At 48.5% G+C, this 14,601-nt stretch overlaps 5 protein-coding genes across 7 annotated transcripts in view; 2 read left to right on the top strand and 3 right to left on the bottom strand.

The window, feature by feature from the left end:
- LOC128252423 (zinc finger matrin-type protein CG9776) overlaps positions 1–14,601 on the bottom strand; it is a 109,685-nt gene that overhangs the window by 5,195 nt on the left and 89,889 nt on the right. The window lies entirely within an intron of this gene.
- On the bottom strand, positions 561–2,238 carry LOC128252439 (pre-mRNA-splicing factor RBM22). Its single transcript, XM_052980158.1, has one exon. It carries the CDS (start codon positions 2,150–2,152, stop codon positions 896–898), a length of 1,257 nt encoding a protein of 418 aa, XP_052836118.1. The 5' UTR covers positions 2,153–2,238; the 3' UTR covers positions 561–895.
- On the top strand, positions 2,966–5,077 carry LOC128252433 (ATP-dependent RNA helicase abstrakt). The gene has a single exon (XM_052980150.1). The coding sequence runs from the start codon at positions 3,074–3,076 to the stop codon at positions 5,039–5,041; it is 1,968 nt and encodes a 655-aa protein (XP_052836110.1). The 5' UTR covers positions 2,966–3,073; the 3' UTR covers positions 5,042–5,077.
- Positions 6,685–11,946, top strand: LOC128252428 (gelsolin). 3 transcript variants are annotated; one of them, XM_052980138.1, is made up of 7 exons: positions 6,685–6,823; positions 7,588–7,780; positions 8,311–8,385; positions 9,342–9,537; positions 9,603–11,314; positions 11,382–11,507; positions 11,777–11,946. In XM_052980138.1, the coding sequence occupies exons 1-7, from the start codon at positions 6,783–6,785 to the stop codon at positions 11,834–11,836; spliced, it is 2,403 nt and encodes an 800-aa protein (XP_052836098.1). In that variant the 5' UTR covers positions 6,685–6,782; the 3' UTR covers positions 11,837–11,946. The 3 variants fall into 3 exon arrangements, with proteins under 3 accessions (XP_052836098.1, XP_052836099.1, XP_052836100.1); XM_052980139.1 differs by having other exon boundaries at positions 6,804–6,944; XM_052980140.1 differs by having other exon boundaries at positions 6,810–6,948.
- LOC128252441 (serine protease snake) lies at positions 12,065–14,549 on the bottom strand. Its single transcript, XM_052980159.1, has 5 exons — positions 14,160–14,549; positions 13,988–14,103; positions 13,794–13,903; positions 13,558–13,722; positions 12,065–12,770 (listed from the first exon to the last, which is right to left on the bottom strand). Exons 1-5 carry the CDS (start codon positions 14,512–14,514, stop codon positions 12,332–12,334), a joined length of 1,185 nt encoding a protein of 394 aa, XP_052836119.1. The 5' UTR covers positions 14,515–14,549; the 3' UTR covers positions 12,065–12,331.

Below are 14,601 nucleotides of genomic sequence, written 5' to 3'. Positions count from 1 at the left end.
TAGAATATATCACTTAATTACTTCCACGCTCTTATGACGATACTTTGCTTACTGTTTTTTTACACTCACAATAAAATAATTCTTAAAGAAACCATCACTAAATATCGAAAAACTAACTAAAAATATTTAAAAACTGCTAAGTTATCATTTTTTAAATTTTTTCAGATTGTTTCTATGGGAACTTTTGGGAAGGTTTCATGCAGATAGCTGGGACACTAGTTTGCGTAGAAACGGACAGACCGACGGACATGGATCGATCGGATAGATCGACTCTTATAGTATGAAAATGCTCGAAAATCACTGATCCTTTTCAAATAATTTTTTTTTAAGGCCAGGAAGCTCTCTGTAAAATACATAGCTTAATCATGCCTTAATTTGATATTTTCTTTATTTTTGTTTACAATGAAACAATTTTAAGAATTAAAACATATTTTTTGAAAATATTTTACGGACCGAAAGATATTTTAGAAACAAAATAATCAAAGTGATAGATATAATTCACTTACAATATTGTATTTGTTTTTATTTATACATGACTCATGATTTTTATTAAAAAAAATGTGCCAAATTAAAAAACGATTTAATAATAACAGTTTATAAACTTACGCTGATTTAGGTATAACTAGAATCCGCTTGTTAAATCTCAAATCAAAAAGTCTTCTAAGATCTCGCCGTCGAAACGAACAGGCAGGCGTTCAATGAAGATACATAGGTTTAAGTTAAATATTCCACGCCTTTATATGAATTTTTACTTTTTTTAAGGTCCATACATAGTCTAATATTGCCAGAAAGAAAAAGTAGCTTTGGTCCACGGAATTTTTTAATTTATTTTCGATCTTTGTATTGGATTTTATAAAAAGCTTTTTTTTTGCGCAAAATTTGTAGATATTATTGTCTATTTCTTTACAGCTCCCATCCGACTGGCGTCCTGACTGGGATAGGGTATTTGGCCAGGTGGCGGAGGAATATTTATGGAGTCGAGGCCCACACCCGAGGTAGACGCGGCTGTGGAACTGGCGTTTCCGTAGGGCGCTGCGTAGGTCGGCTGGCTGTACATCTGGTATGCCGAAGCCGGGACCAGGTTCGAAGGCAGCTGGTGCAACTTCATGCCGGCGGGCATGACGTTGATCTGCTCCTGGCGCAGATTGAAGTAGTCGTTCGGCTTGGCGCTGGGCGGCGGAATGCCGGCCACATCGAAGCGTCTGTCTGTCTTGGCGGCCGTGCCCTGTTTCGCCTGGGAGTGAGCCCACTTGATGCTCACCTTCCGGCCTTGGATCACCAGTTTATTGAACGTTCGCTCGGCGGCCAGCTCGGCAGCGCTCCGTTTGGTGTACTGCACAAAAGAGCATTGCTGGCGTGGCACCAGCGCAATGGATCGGATTTCGCCAAACTGGTAGAACTGATCTCGCAGCTCTGGCTCCGTTATCTCCTCGGGAAGGTTTCCCACGTACAGAGTCGTGATGTTGCGGTCCTCCGGCGGCTCGAGGGTGGGAAGCGAGGCGGCCCGCTTCATGATCTTCTCGGCCACGGGATCATTGCGTCCGTAGTACCTGTCCTTGATGTTCTGCTCGCACAGCGGGTCGTCCGGCTCGTTGGGCTTGTCGTGGCGGTAGGGGCACTCCTCGCCACGCTTGCACTCGCCCTTCACCCAGAAGGAGCAGATGTGCGGCCTGTTCCGCTTGTAGTAGGGCGCCGTGCGCGCCAGCTTGGACAGCATTTCGTTGGCGGCGAGTGATCGCCCGACCGCCCCGGCCGCCTCGGTGCCGTCTCCGTCCTGCAGCTGGGCGTCTATGTTTTGGATGTAGTACTCCTTGTTCACGTCGCTTTGCGGCATATTGTCCGCCACTTTGAGGGCGGCGTCGCGCACCTGGATGGGAAGGCCGTACTCCAGGTCGAGGAGGCAGGTCTGGCACACGTTCTTCAGGCGCGCACACGTCTGGCAGATCTCCGTCTTTTTGAAGCGCATCCGGGCGCCGGGACACCATCTAAATATGGTGAACGGTCGCGTGCAGATCTTGCACTCCTTTCCGAAGCGCTCTTTTATCATCCGGACGTAAGGATTGTCGCCCAGGCAAGTCTGGCACAGGATAGGGAACTCGGCGTCCTCCCAGTTCTGCCGATTGTAGGTGTTTGTGGTTTTTGACATGGACATGGCGGCGGCAGGTCTGTTTTATTTTCTCAAAATCTGGACTATCCACACAATGCTCACTTTTTTCTTGTCAAAAATGGTGATGGGCTGTATATACCAACATCGATAGCACTATCGATAACAGACGCTATCATGAGTGTGGTTGGTTTTCCACGTAGTGTCAAAGCGTACCGAAAGGGAAATAAAATCTATTCTTTCTTGTTTGGCTGCGATATTTAGCTGATTTTATCGTTACATGTATTTCCATTTGTCAATTATAAGACAATTATAAAAAGATGCAAGCGCCAACCTACTTGGCCCCTTGGGAGAGGGTATTAGGTTGCAACGCAGAGAATGGTATATGTTTTTTATCAGCGGCCAAGTCGTCCGTATATCCGCTTTTAAGCATTTCTGTCTCTCAGCTTTAAATTCATTTTTTTCGGGCAAACGGCGCTTTATTACGATCAATGCACATTATTTAAAATTATTATACAAACTAGTGCAGAAAAAATGTGTATCTTTCATATGCGTGAAATTAATTTATCTTCAAGTTTTATTGAAATTATGCCAATTTTTTAATTTAAAAACAGAAATAAATAAACATTTTTCAGTACATAAATACATAGAAAAGCATAATCTTAAGACAAAAGGTAGCCTCATATTTTTTGTGTCTAGGTAAGGTATAAGGTACCAACAAAAGGTACCTAGGTACACCCTAATTCTGATAAAAATAACACCAAATCGCAGTGCAAGTGTAAACAGCTCCTAACTCCACAGCTCCAGTCCATTGTGAACTCACACTGCGTGCAGGGCCTCGAACGCGTAAGTGGATGCTGGCTGTAATGGAAACACTTTGGGAATTTATGTAGCTCAGAACGCGAGAACACCTTATAGTGGAATCACATTATTTTGAAATCATTACATTACGGTTATTGATGCTCGTGAATGCTTAGTAGATTTTTGTGGCTGCTAGTTGCGAAACGGCCACACTTTGCTTGGGTTTGTTTACAATCCGGCAAAAGAAAAATAAAAACAGGCTCCAATTTCGAAACAATGGCACAGGTTAAGCGGTACCGCAAATCCTCGAAGTCATCCGAAGACGGGGAACAGGACAACGATGACTACGTGCCGTACGTGCCGGTGAAGGAGCGGAAGAAGCAGCACATGATGAAGCTGGGTCGGGTCGTGCAACTGGCCTCGGAGACGACGCAGCCCAAGTCCTCGAGCGAGAACGAGAACGAGGACGACTCGCAGGGGGCCCACGACGCCGAGACCTGGGGCCGCAAGTACAACATCAGCCTGCTGGACCAGCACACGGAGCTGAAGAAGATTGCGGAGGCCAAGAAGCTCAGTGCCGTGGAGAAGCAGCTGCGCGAGGAGGAGAAGATCATGGAGAGCATCGCCCAGCAGAAGGCGCTGATGGGCGTGGCCGAGCTGGCCAAGGGCATCCAGTACGAGGAGCCCATCAAGACCTCCTGGCGGCCGCCGCGCTACATTCGGGCCATGTCGGAGGAGGAGCGCCAAAACATACGCCAGCAGCTTAGGATCCTCGTGGAGGGCGAGAACCCAAGTCCGCCCATCCGCAGCTTCCGCGAAATGAAGTTCCCCAAGGGCATTCTGAACGGCCTGGCGGCCAAGGGCATCAAGACGCCGACTCCGATCCAGGTCCAAGGCCTGCCCACTGTGCTGGCGGGGCGCGATCTCATTGGCATTGCCTTCACCGGGTCCGGCAAGACCCTGGTCTTCGTGCTGCCCGTCGTCATGTTCGCCCTGGAGCAGGAGTTCAGCCTGCCCTTCGAGCGCAACGAGGGCCCCTACGGCCTGATCATCTGCCCGTCCCGCGAGCTGGCCAAGCAGACGCACGAGATCATCCAGCACTACAGCAAGCATCTGCAGGCCTGCGGCATGCCCGAGGTGCGCTCCTGCCTGGCCATGGGCGGGCTGCCGGTCAGCGAGGCGTTGGACGTGATCTCGCGCGGCGTGCACATCGTGGTGGCGACCCCCGGACGCCTCATGGACATGCTGGACAAGAAGATCCTCACGCTGGACATGTGCCGCTACCTCTGCATGGACGAGGCTGACCGGATGATTGACATGGGCTTCGAGGAGGACGTGCGCACGATATTCTCCTTCTTCAAGGGCCAGCGCCAGACGCTGCTCTTCTCGGCCACCATGCCGAAAAAGATCCAGAACTTTGCCCGCTCTGCCCTGGTGAAGCCGGTCACCATAAACGTGGGTCGCGCAGGAGCGGCGTCCATGAACGTCACCCAGCAGGTGGAGTACGTGAAGCAGGAGGCCAAGGTGGTGTACCTGCTGGACTGTCTGCAGAAGACGGCGCCGCCCGTGCTCATTTTCGCCGAGAAGAAGCAGGACGTGGACTGCATACACGAGTACCTGCTGCTGAAGGGCGTGGAGGCGGTGGCCATACACGGCGGCAAGGATCAGGAGGAACGGTCGCGGGCCGTCGACGCTTACCGCGTGGGCAAGAAAGACGTGCTGGTGGCCACCGACGTGGCCTCGAAGGGCCTGGACTTCCCCAACGTGCAACACGTCATCAACTACGACATGCCGGACGACATCGAGAACTATGTGCATCGCATTGGCCGTACGGGGCGCTCCAACACCAAGGGACTGGCCACCACGCTCATCAACAAGATCACCGAACAGTCGGTGCTGCTCGACCTGAAGCACCTGCTCATCGAGGGCAAGCAGCAGGTGCCCGACTTCCTGGACGAGTTGGCGCCTGAGGCCGAGCACCAGCACCTGGACCTGGGCGACTCCCACGGCTGCACCTACTGCGGCGGCCTGGGCCATCGCATCACGGAGTGCCCCAAGCTGGAGGCCGTCCAGAACAAGCAGGCTTCCAACATTGGGCGTCGCGACTATCTGTCGAATACTGCCGCGGATTACTAAGCCACTACCACCACCTAATTGTAAGGTTACTACGACGCAGGAATAAACAGAGCTGGAGATTAGTTTACATACATGCATACGTACGTTTCTGGGATTTTTCAAATTTGTTTTCACTTTGTTTTCGGCTTGTTGCCTTATCGCACGGAGGGAGCTTTGCTTATCAATCATCCAGCAACCTCAGAGAGCGATCGTGCCCTGCCGTGAGCGCGATTCGGGTTCGGGCAAAATTTTATAAAAGCAAAGTCGAGCTTTGGCTTTCGTTTAGTGTTTGAGACAGAGCTCTGTCTGTCGTTTGCACCGGGATCGTCTTTAAGTCGCGCTGATCGTATTGACCTGCAAGTAAGTAGTGTTTAATCTGTGTTTGATAGTTTGTGTACCAAGCCATTATGCTCTAAGGTTGTACAACAAATCGGTGTAACCCTTTTTTTTTGGCTATATAGTACAGAACATATTAAAGGCAGGGAACAATCAGCAAGCCCAAATAAGTACAATTCAAGGCTGATTACATAAATGCTAATGCAATAATTTTTCTATAGATCAAGAGCAGTCAGTGTTATCATTTTGTTGAGCTCATTTCGTTAAATTGGAAGCTGATTGGGCTTATCAATTGTTTTGAAAAACATAAACTCAACTAGGATCGAAACCTTTGATTCTACGGCAACACAAATGTCAACAAGAACGGAAGTTCCAATTATAAAATCCCACAATTATAAATTCTTAAAAATAAGTTTAAAATATTTGTAAATAATGAGTGCCTGCTTGGGTGACTCTTTATTAAGTGTGATTGATTGGTTAGCTGTCATCTTTTAACCACACTATTAGCTTGACTGTATATACACACATTCGTGTGGACATAGTACCATTTAGGCATAATTCATATTCAAAACTTGTGAAAAGTATGTGTACTGCCTGCGGAATAAAGATAAACTTGAAAATAATACATTCTAGTTGTTCAAAGACACATATTTTGTTCTTTTGAAACTCAAGTAAGGGGCCTCACCATCAACAATCGGATATCTTCGATTCCTTTCCCACGTAGCAGCACTAATTTAAACTTAATTTCTTTTACTTTTTGGGTTATGACCCAGTTGCAAGGAAGGGCTAAATGGGCTTGCCGCTCTCGACATACGCAATCATGATATCATGCCCAGACCAGTCAAGTCGCAAAACTAATTACCTGAATGACAATTTGTGAAAACATGCGTGCCGCCTTTTTATTCACATCTTTGGCCTTATGCTCTGATCAAACAGCACACTGTCGATGCGAAAATGATATCATACGCGATGGGAGCTAATAGGAACAACCACTTTTATAGTATTTACTAGTAACATATTTCCATAATACTTATTTAATGATTCTATTAGGAAGTGAGCTCAAACAAGTTTGGGGGAGTTTTAATCGCCGCGGCTCCCAAACTTTGTTTACTGGGTGGCCTGTGAGCACCTGTGAGCACCTGTGAGCCATCGCACATAGAAGTGTAAACATCGCTCTTAACTCACCTGATGCTTCTCTTAATTACAGCTGAAATCAGCAGGAACAGTCGTCTCTGTTTGATCTGGAACAAACGCGGCGATAAAAACAAAGGCAAATACATAGTAACGAATACCCAAACACACAAAACACATCGGGCGTATACGCTATACGCGGCTTGTTATATTTATCGCAACAATAAACAAAGCACCCGGGATTCTCCTCGCCGCAACCGCCGTCGAACCGAGAAAGAGGCAACGGCAACTCGAAATGGCAGCGCCTGGCGTCGTCGGCATGGCAGTCATCTCCAGGTAATGCAAGTGAACAGTTCGCTGGCTAGAAAGCTCCTCCAGAGTTGAATTTAATAGAGTTAATCAGAGCAATAATTAAACAAGATCACTCACCGCTGTACCAGTACCAGTTTGAAGTAGAGTAAGTGCGTATAGCTATGGAATAAGTCATAAGGCGTCTAAAATATTCACTGTGGGGTTCGCCTTCAGAGCTTGTGACAAATTTGGTGTGTCTATTATTTAATGGCCTTTTATGGGCATGACTCACATGTAAACAGACATATGTATTTAGTTCGGAAAGAAGAAAACTCAATGTGCAATTAATGTGTTTGCCCTTGTATTATCACTCCTTCAATTTCTATACGACTATTATAATGTAAGCTATCGACAAGATAGTCCAATCGGCTTTTTATACCCTAACGAAGGGTAGAACAATGTTGAGAAGAAGTTTCATTAGTCTGTCATGTAAAATAATATTTATATCTAATGATTTGATATTGCAAAAGTTATTCAAATTGTAAAATAATCGATTTTCCAGATGCTTTGTATATCTTTCATATTTATTTTAAACATTTAATATACAGAAATTCATCTTCCACAAAAACAACATAATCTTTGCAAAGTGAATAGCATAAATGTCTGGTTGTTTCCCCCTAGTTTTCAATATAAGAGTAAGTACCAAACTATGTAACATAGGGTTTTCCAAAGTGTTCAAAGTATATTTCGCGAATTCTTCAGTCCCCATAATCAAACAATGACACTCAAACTTAGCTATCTGCTTTTAGCCTGCTCGTGTTGGTGGCACTCTCGTTCAGTCCCTGCTCCGCCGGCACCCTCAACGCCCGTCCCGCCTTCCCCGTGCAGAGCGGCCAGATCCAGCCCAGCGGCCAGAACAGCAAGCAGCCCGGCAGACGCGTCATGAATCCCGCCTTCGCCAACGCCGGTCGCACTCCCGGCCTGGAGATCTGGCGCATCGAGGTGAGTCATGGATTTGGGTATGGGTTTGGGTCTAATTTCACCAGCTCGCGTTCGGAGAAGCGTATAAATAGCTGGCGCTTGTTCACATCGCTTGGAAAGAGTTTGCAGCCCCACGCACGAATGCGTTGCTCATGCAGTGGCTTCTACCAGCGGGCTGGGGAGAAAGGGGCGGGAGAAAGTGGGTGGTACGGCGGACGACGACGCCTTTTCCCAGCTGACGGCTCGTGCCACTGGCCAGTGGATTTTCTTTCCTATTCACTGAACTCGCGCAGTGTGGCTGCCATGTGTTCATAAATACATTCATTTTGCCGTCTGCGTATATGCAAAATGTATACATTAAGTGGCGGATTTTTGTTTTTTAATTAACTCGGACATCAGCCAAATTTATTAGGTTCGAATGGGGATGCTTTTGTTTATATCGCCTAGCATGTGGTTCCAGGAATACATTTTTAGAACAAACAGTCGAACGAATTGACTGTGGAATAACTAAACTTTTTTCTCTACTGTTCTTTTTGTTTTCGCCTTTTCAGAACTTCGAACCCGTCGCCTACCCAAAAAATAACTATGGAAAATTCTTCACTGGAGATTCGTTTATTGTTCTTAATGTAAGCATATTTATCTACTTTATTGTATTATATAATTGTCTAATTTTTACTTAAGTGGTGTAAACACCTGGTTGATTATTTATTTGCCAAAAAATTCAGAAGGTGTGACCCATTTGACAATCAGATAAACTTTAAGTAGAACACCAAAGCCAACAAAAATTATTTTGAGGCTTTCTGGTTCGTTCCCTGAGTTTTACAGAAGATTTTTGAAATATTTTTAAATTTTTTAAAAGCATTTTAAAATCAATTTTGAATAATATAGTATGGTTTCAAAAGTATTAAGAAAACAGTTTCTAGTAGACGAACCTAAGCTAAAGACTTTTCACTCAATTTTATAAAAATTACTCGTTTGTCAGTTCATGTGTTCATTATTAAAAAATTTATTGATAGAGTTTAAATTAATTCACTTAACATTTATAAGCAAGTAAGTAAAGCTGGGTCACTTGATTCATTTGATCAGTATGAGAGTCATTAAAGTTTCCATAAAAGTTTCAAATTTATTTAAGGGGTTTGCAAATTTTCCAAAAATCGATTAGCATTCAATTACAAATTTCAAACATGTTTAATGAAAGTAATAGCCTTCAAGCTAACTAACTAACAATTTATAACCAGTACGTAAGACTAGGTCTGTTGATTCACTCGATCACTTGCTTGGAAACAACCATAGATTGAAAATAAAAGAGAGTCATTAGAGTTTCCAAACCAAGTGAGTGTTTTCAATTTATTTTAGGGGTATCTCCAACAATAGTGAAATAATGTCCTCAAAGGTTGTTTGTTTGCAAATTGTCCAAAAATCGCTTAGCAGAAATTCCATTTCAATTTTAAAAGATGTTCTTTGAAAGAGAGTAGCCTTCTTAGATAGATTTGTTCAAATTAGTTGACCATCTGGCTTAGCTCAATGCACATAGTACTCGATTTCTAAACTTTACCTTTTAAAAACCTCCTTTCCACTCAAGACAATTGAAAACAAGAAGGACAAACAACTCTCCTGGGACGTGCACTTCTGGCTGGGGTCCGAGACCTCCACCGACGAGGCCGGAGCAGCGGCCATCCTCACCGTCCAGTTGGACGACCTGCTGAACGGAGGCCCAGTCCAACATCGCGAGGTGCAGGACCACGAGTCGCAGCTGTTCCTTGGCTACTTCAAGAACGGTAAGAGTGACGGAGAGACGGATCGAAGTGGCTGGAGCTCCCCATTAACGTGTCCTCCGATGCAGGCATTCGCTACGAGCAGGGCGGCGTGGGAACGGGCTTCAAGCACGTGGAGACCAACGCACAGGGCGAGAAGCGGCTGTTCCAGGTCAAGGGCAAGCGCAACGTGCGCGTCCGCCAGGTGAACCTGTCCGTGTCGTCGATGAACAAGGGAGACTGCTTCATTCTGGACGCGGGCAGCGACATTTACGTCTACGTGGGCTCCCAGGCCAAGCGCGTGGAGAAGCTGAAGGCGATCAGTGCGGCCAACCAGATCCGGGACCAGGACCACAACGGCCGTGCCCGTGTCCAGATCGTCGACGACTTCAGCACCGACTCCGACAAGCAGCAGTTCTTCGATGTGCTGGGATCCGGATCCGCTGCCCAGGTGCCCGAGGAGTCGACCGCCGACGAGGACGGCGCGTTCGAGAGGACGGACGCCGCCGCCGTTTCGCTGTACAAGGTGAGCGATGCCAGCGGCAAGCTGCAGGTGGACGCCGTGGCCCAGAAGCCGCTCACCCAGGCCATGCTGGACACCCGCGAGTGCTTCATCCTGGACACCGGCTCCGGCATCTTCGTGTGGGTCGGCAAGGGCGCCACGCAGAAGGAGAAGACGGACGCCATGGCCAAGGCGCAGGAGTTCCTGCGCACCAAGAAGTACCCGGCCTGGACCCAGATCCACCGCATTGTGGAGGGAGCCGAGTCCGCTCCGTTCAAGCAGTACTTTGCCACCTGGCGAGATGCGGGCATGGCGCACACCCGCCTCATCCGATCGGCCCTGGACATCGGGTCCGATGAGTCGCTGGACCTGGACGAGATCGACGCTGTGGTGAGCCAGCTGAAGAAGAGCGGCGGTCGCGCCTTCGGCTTCATGCCCGACCATGGTCAGAACAGCATCGAGACCATCACCCAGTACGTGGCGAAGTCCGAGTCCGACGAGGTCCTGGTCAACACCGTCGCCTTCGAGGAGAACCTGCCCCTGCTGGGCTTCGGCTCCTACGTCCTCACCTACAACTATGAGGCCAACAACGGAGACACGGGCTCCATCACCTACGTGTGGCAGGGAGTCAAGGCCCCCGCCGCCGTCAAGGAGCGTGCCTTCGAGGAGGGTCTGGCCCTCGCCCGGCAGAAGAACGGTCTGCTGGTGCTGGCCAACCAGGACCACGAGCCGCGCCACTTCTACAAGGTCTTCAAGGGCAAGCTGCTCACCTCCTACACCGCCCTGCCGGTGACGGCGCAGCTGTTCCGCATCCGCGGCACCGTCGAGAGCGACATCCGGGCCAGCGAGGTGCCCGCCGACAGCTCATCCTTGGCCTCGGGCGACGCGTTTGCCCTGCTGTCCGGCAAGTCGCACAAGATCTTCGTTTGGAACGGCCTGGGTGCCTCCGCCTTCGAGAAGAGGGCAGCCGTGGAGCGCTTCTCCACCTACTGGGACGACGCCGAGCTGGAGCACGTGGAGGAGGGGGCGGAGCCGGAGGAGTTCTGGGAGGAACTGAACGGCGAGGGACAGTACGATCGCAGCCTGGGCGACGTCGGGGCTCCGCTGCTGGAGCCGCGCCTCTTCCACTGCCGCCTGAGCTCCGGCGGACGTGTGAAGGTCGAGGAAGTGGCCAAGTACGAGCAGGAGGTACTGGACTCCGACGACGTCATGCTGCTGGACGCCGGCGACGAGATCTACCTCTGGGTGGGCTCTGGCGCGTCTGAGGAGGAAAATGCCAGGATTCTGGACATGGCCAAGGTGGGTTCATCGCACATCCTCGCTCGGGTCTCCACCATCTAATTCCGTATTCTTACTTGGTCCACAGCGTTACATCCGAGTGGAGCCCACCGCCCGCTCCATGGACACGGTGAGCATCATCCGTGTTCCCCAGAGCCAGGAGCCGCGGGTTTTCAAGCGCATGTTCCCCGGCTGGGAGGACAACTACTGGAAGGTAGGTGATCCCAAGCAGGTCTCCGGCTAATCTTCGTTAAATTACTCGTTGCTTTTGACCAATTATCGATTGATTCTCACCACCGTTGCATTATGAACATAATCTGAGCTTACTCACGCCATTAAACATACTAACAACTATCGCCAGCACCATCCGTAAGTTGATTGATAACACGTTTACCCATGCTTTTCGATGTGAAGTCTGCACAATGGCTAATATATATGGTTCTTATTAATTTGGTATCACCTTTTTGTTTTGACAACCTGCAGGATTTGCCCAGCTACGATGATGTGAAGCAACAGATTATCGATGCCAACAATGAAGTCTAGAGCTTCGGATTCAATTCTCAGCAAAATTAACCAAAAATTTGTTTGTTTTTGCCCATCTAAAACATGTATCTAATGTAATTTTATAATAAATCAAACACCTTTACAATGTACCCACAATGACACGGAATATAATTGGGAAGTCATTGCCATTAGTTTTGTTACACTATTTATATACCCTTGCAGGGAGTTATGTAATTTGCTTGCCGAAGTTTGCTTCTTTTTCTATTTACAATACCAAAAATACTAAATACAAAATTTAGTTAAGAATGTTTGAGTTGATCCTATGAATTTCTGTGTCATCCCGATTAACATAAATTCTTGAATTAAAATAGGTTTTTTTTTTGGTTTTATAGCTCCTATTATGATCTCTCTCAATAACAATTTCAATTGATGGCTGTTGTGGTTTTTAACAATGATCAATCAATCAATCAATCAATCTATAGTCGTTACGATTAAGGCAAATTGGTTTCTGAGTGTAAGTCACAATCAAGCAGTCTAGACAGGATCGGCCCACACAGTCTGTTCGATCCAGTCCAAAAAGGACGATACCCGGGTGTAGACCGAGGGGTAGCTACTGCGACAGAACACCCCGTACGAGGTGATGCCTATGAGGTGGTAGTGGATTCTGTGCCGCCGTCGGCGACCCGGAAGATTGAGTTGCAGCGGACCCCCCGAGTCCCCCTGGCAGGTGTCCCTGTTGAGGATGAAGTCCTGGCCGCAGATCTGGCTCTCCAGAACTCCGTTGGGGGTCTCCGCGATGGGCGGCAGCTCGCTGTTGCACTCGGCGTTGGGTACTATGGTCAGGTTGAGGTTCGTCAGGCGGTTCGTCATCGCCTTGGCGAAGTTCGTGGCCCCGTATCCCATGGCGAAGGCAATCGTGGTGGGCAGCTCGGGGAAGACCCACAGACGAATGGGCCTGACGTACTCCGTTAACCTGCCAGAAATGTGTTAGCAAACAGGGCGGCCAGCGTGGTGCTTACTAGAGCCCTTCGCAAGTTGAGTTTAAAATCAGCTTCGAGCTAGAGCTTGTATTTTTTTCTCTGACTTTGGAATCATAGGTCATGGAATCATGGGATTATCGAGCAACAGCTCCTGCTATGACTCGTTTGAAACAGCTCAGCTTGAGTAGGTTACAAAAAAAGCAAACAATTCAATCAAAGTCAAATTACTCCAACAGAAAGAATTCATGTCAAATATTTTTGGTTAGGCAAAAATTTAGGGCGAGTTTTCGCTCAACTTTAATCGAATTAAATTAAAATTTTTTTTTTTTTAACTGAAAGCTTCATGGATAAAAGCTCTAATTTGTTGAGTATCCGCGCGAATTCTTTAGCTAAAGATGGTCTAATATATTCTTAATGGCGGGAATGATTGCCAACGGCAGCAAAATATCATAGCCAACGGTCGCCTAGGCTTATAAAGTCTTAAGAACTCGCGGTCCATCAGGGATACCAGTTTTAAACAAATTAGCTTCTTAGGCTCAAGAATTACTGGTCATACATAATTGAACAAGGAAAGGACTATTCATGATTTTAAGAATTGGCGAAACAATTTTGATAACATTTAAATACATCCCTAATTTCTTTGATAAGGTGGCCTTTTCATCGCGACATTTTTGTGCTACTCGAACCCATGATTTCATGAGCCTATGATTCCAATGAGCCCTTTATAGCTTTTGCTGAATGGGGAATCAAAGGGCTCTTCAAGTATACTTGCTTACTCACTCCACTTCCCGTTCGAGTTTCAGCAGGGCTATGTCGTCGTAGTACAGCTCCTTGTTGTACTTGGGGTGTCTGATTATTCCCTCGATCCTCATCAATTGGGTCTCCGCCGTGCGTTCCGCGGCGACCAGGTTGAGATCCCCAATACGCACCCACTTGGGAGCCATCCTAGAGGTCAAAGTACAGTCACAGTCACGGGGTTTGAGGTCAGGGGTCAGGGGCTTAGCCAAAATGCTCACTCGTAAATGGAAGTACAGTGGGCTGCGGTGAGCACGAACCTCTCGCTTATCAAACTGCCGCCGCACTTGTACTCGACTCGCCCTGCGTCGCCCTCGAAGCCCACGGCTGCCTGCGAAAACAGATCGGATTGGATTTGGATTTGGGTTTGAGTTTGGGCCCTCAGCTTGAGCTTATCAGCTCCCGATGTGCGTACCATGTGGGGGTATTCACCGGGCCGGGCCAGCACTCGGCCATCGAAGTCCGCGTCGTTGGCGTCGGCGGCCACTGCGGTGTCGTTGGGGAAGATGCGCTCCACGTACTCGGAGTACTCTGGGGGACAGACTCAGGCGGTGACTCACGGATGCACGGATGCTTGAACCACTTACTCTGCTCACAGAGGCGGGGTCGCTTGTTTTTCTTCTTTCTGAAGCCGCCGGGGGGCGGGGGAAAGGGCTGGCCCGGCCTTGGGGGCGGGGGATGGTGCCTGTGCTTGGGCTGGGGCAGGTCCTCCACGCGGTCGAACTGAAAGTCGTTTATGCGGAACCATCGCTTCTCCTCCGACTCCGACTGGTCCGGCCCAGCACCGATGTCCGGGCCCGGGAAGACTATGTCGCGCTCCACGGGAAAGCGAATGGACCCCGGCTCAGGGGGCGGAGGGGGCGGCGGGCGCTGGGAGTAAGTGGGGGTCAGGCCCCAGAGCCCCAAAATTGATACGAGACACAGACAAACAGCGCGATCCATCTCGGAGGAGTGTCGGGAGCGGACTGAACTGAAGCTTTCGCCGCTCGCCGTGAATCCCAAGAAGCCCAAGTCGCTCCGCCTTATCAG

This window comes from Drosophila gunungcola, chromosome 3R (assembly GCF_025200985.1).
Source record: "Drosophila gunungcola strain Sukarami chromosome 3R, Dgunungcola_SK_2, whole genome shotgun sequence".
NCBI lineage: Eukaryota > Metazoa > Arthropoda > Insecta > Diptera > Drosophilidae > Drosophila > Drosophila gunungcola.
This window is presented reverse-complemented; position numbering and strand designations above follow the sequence as displayed.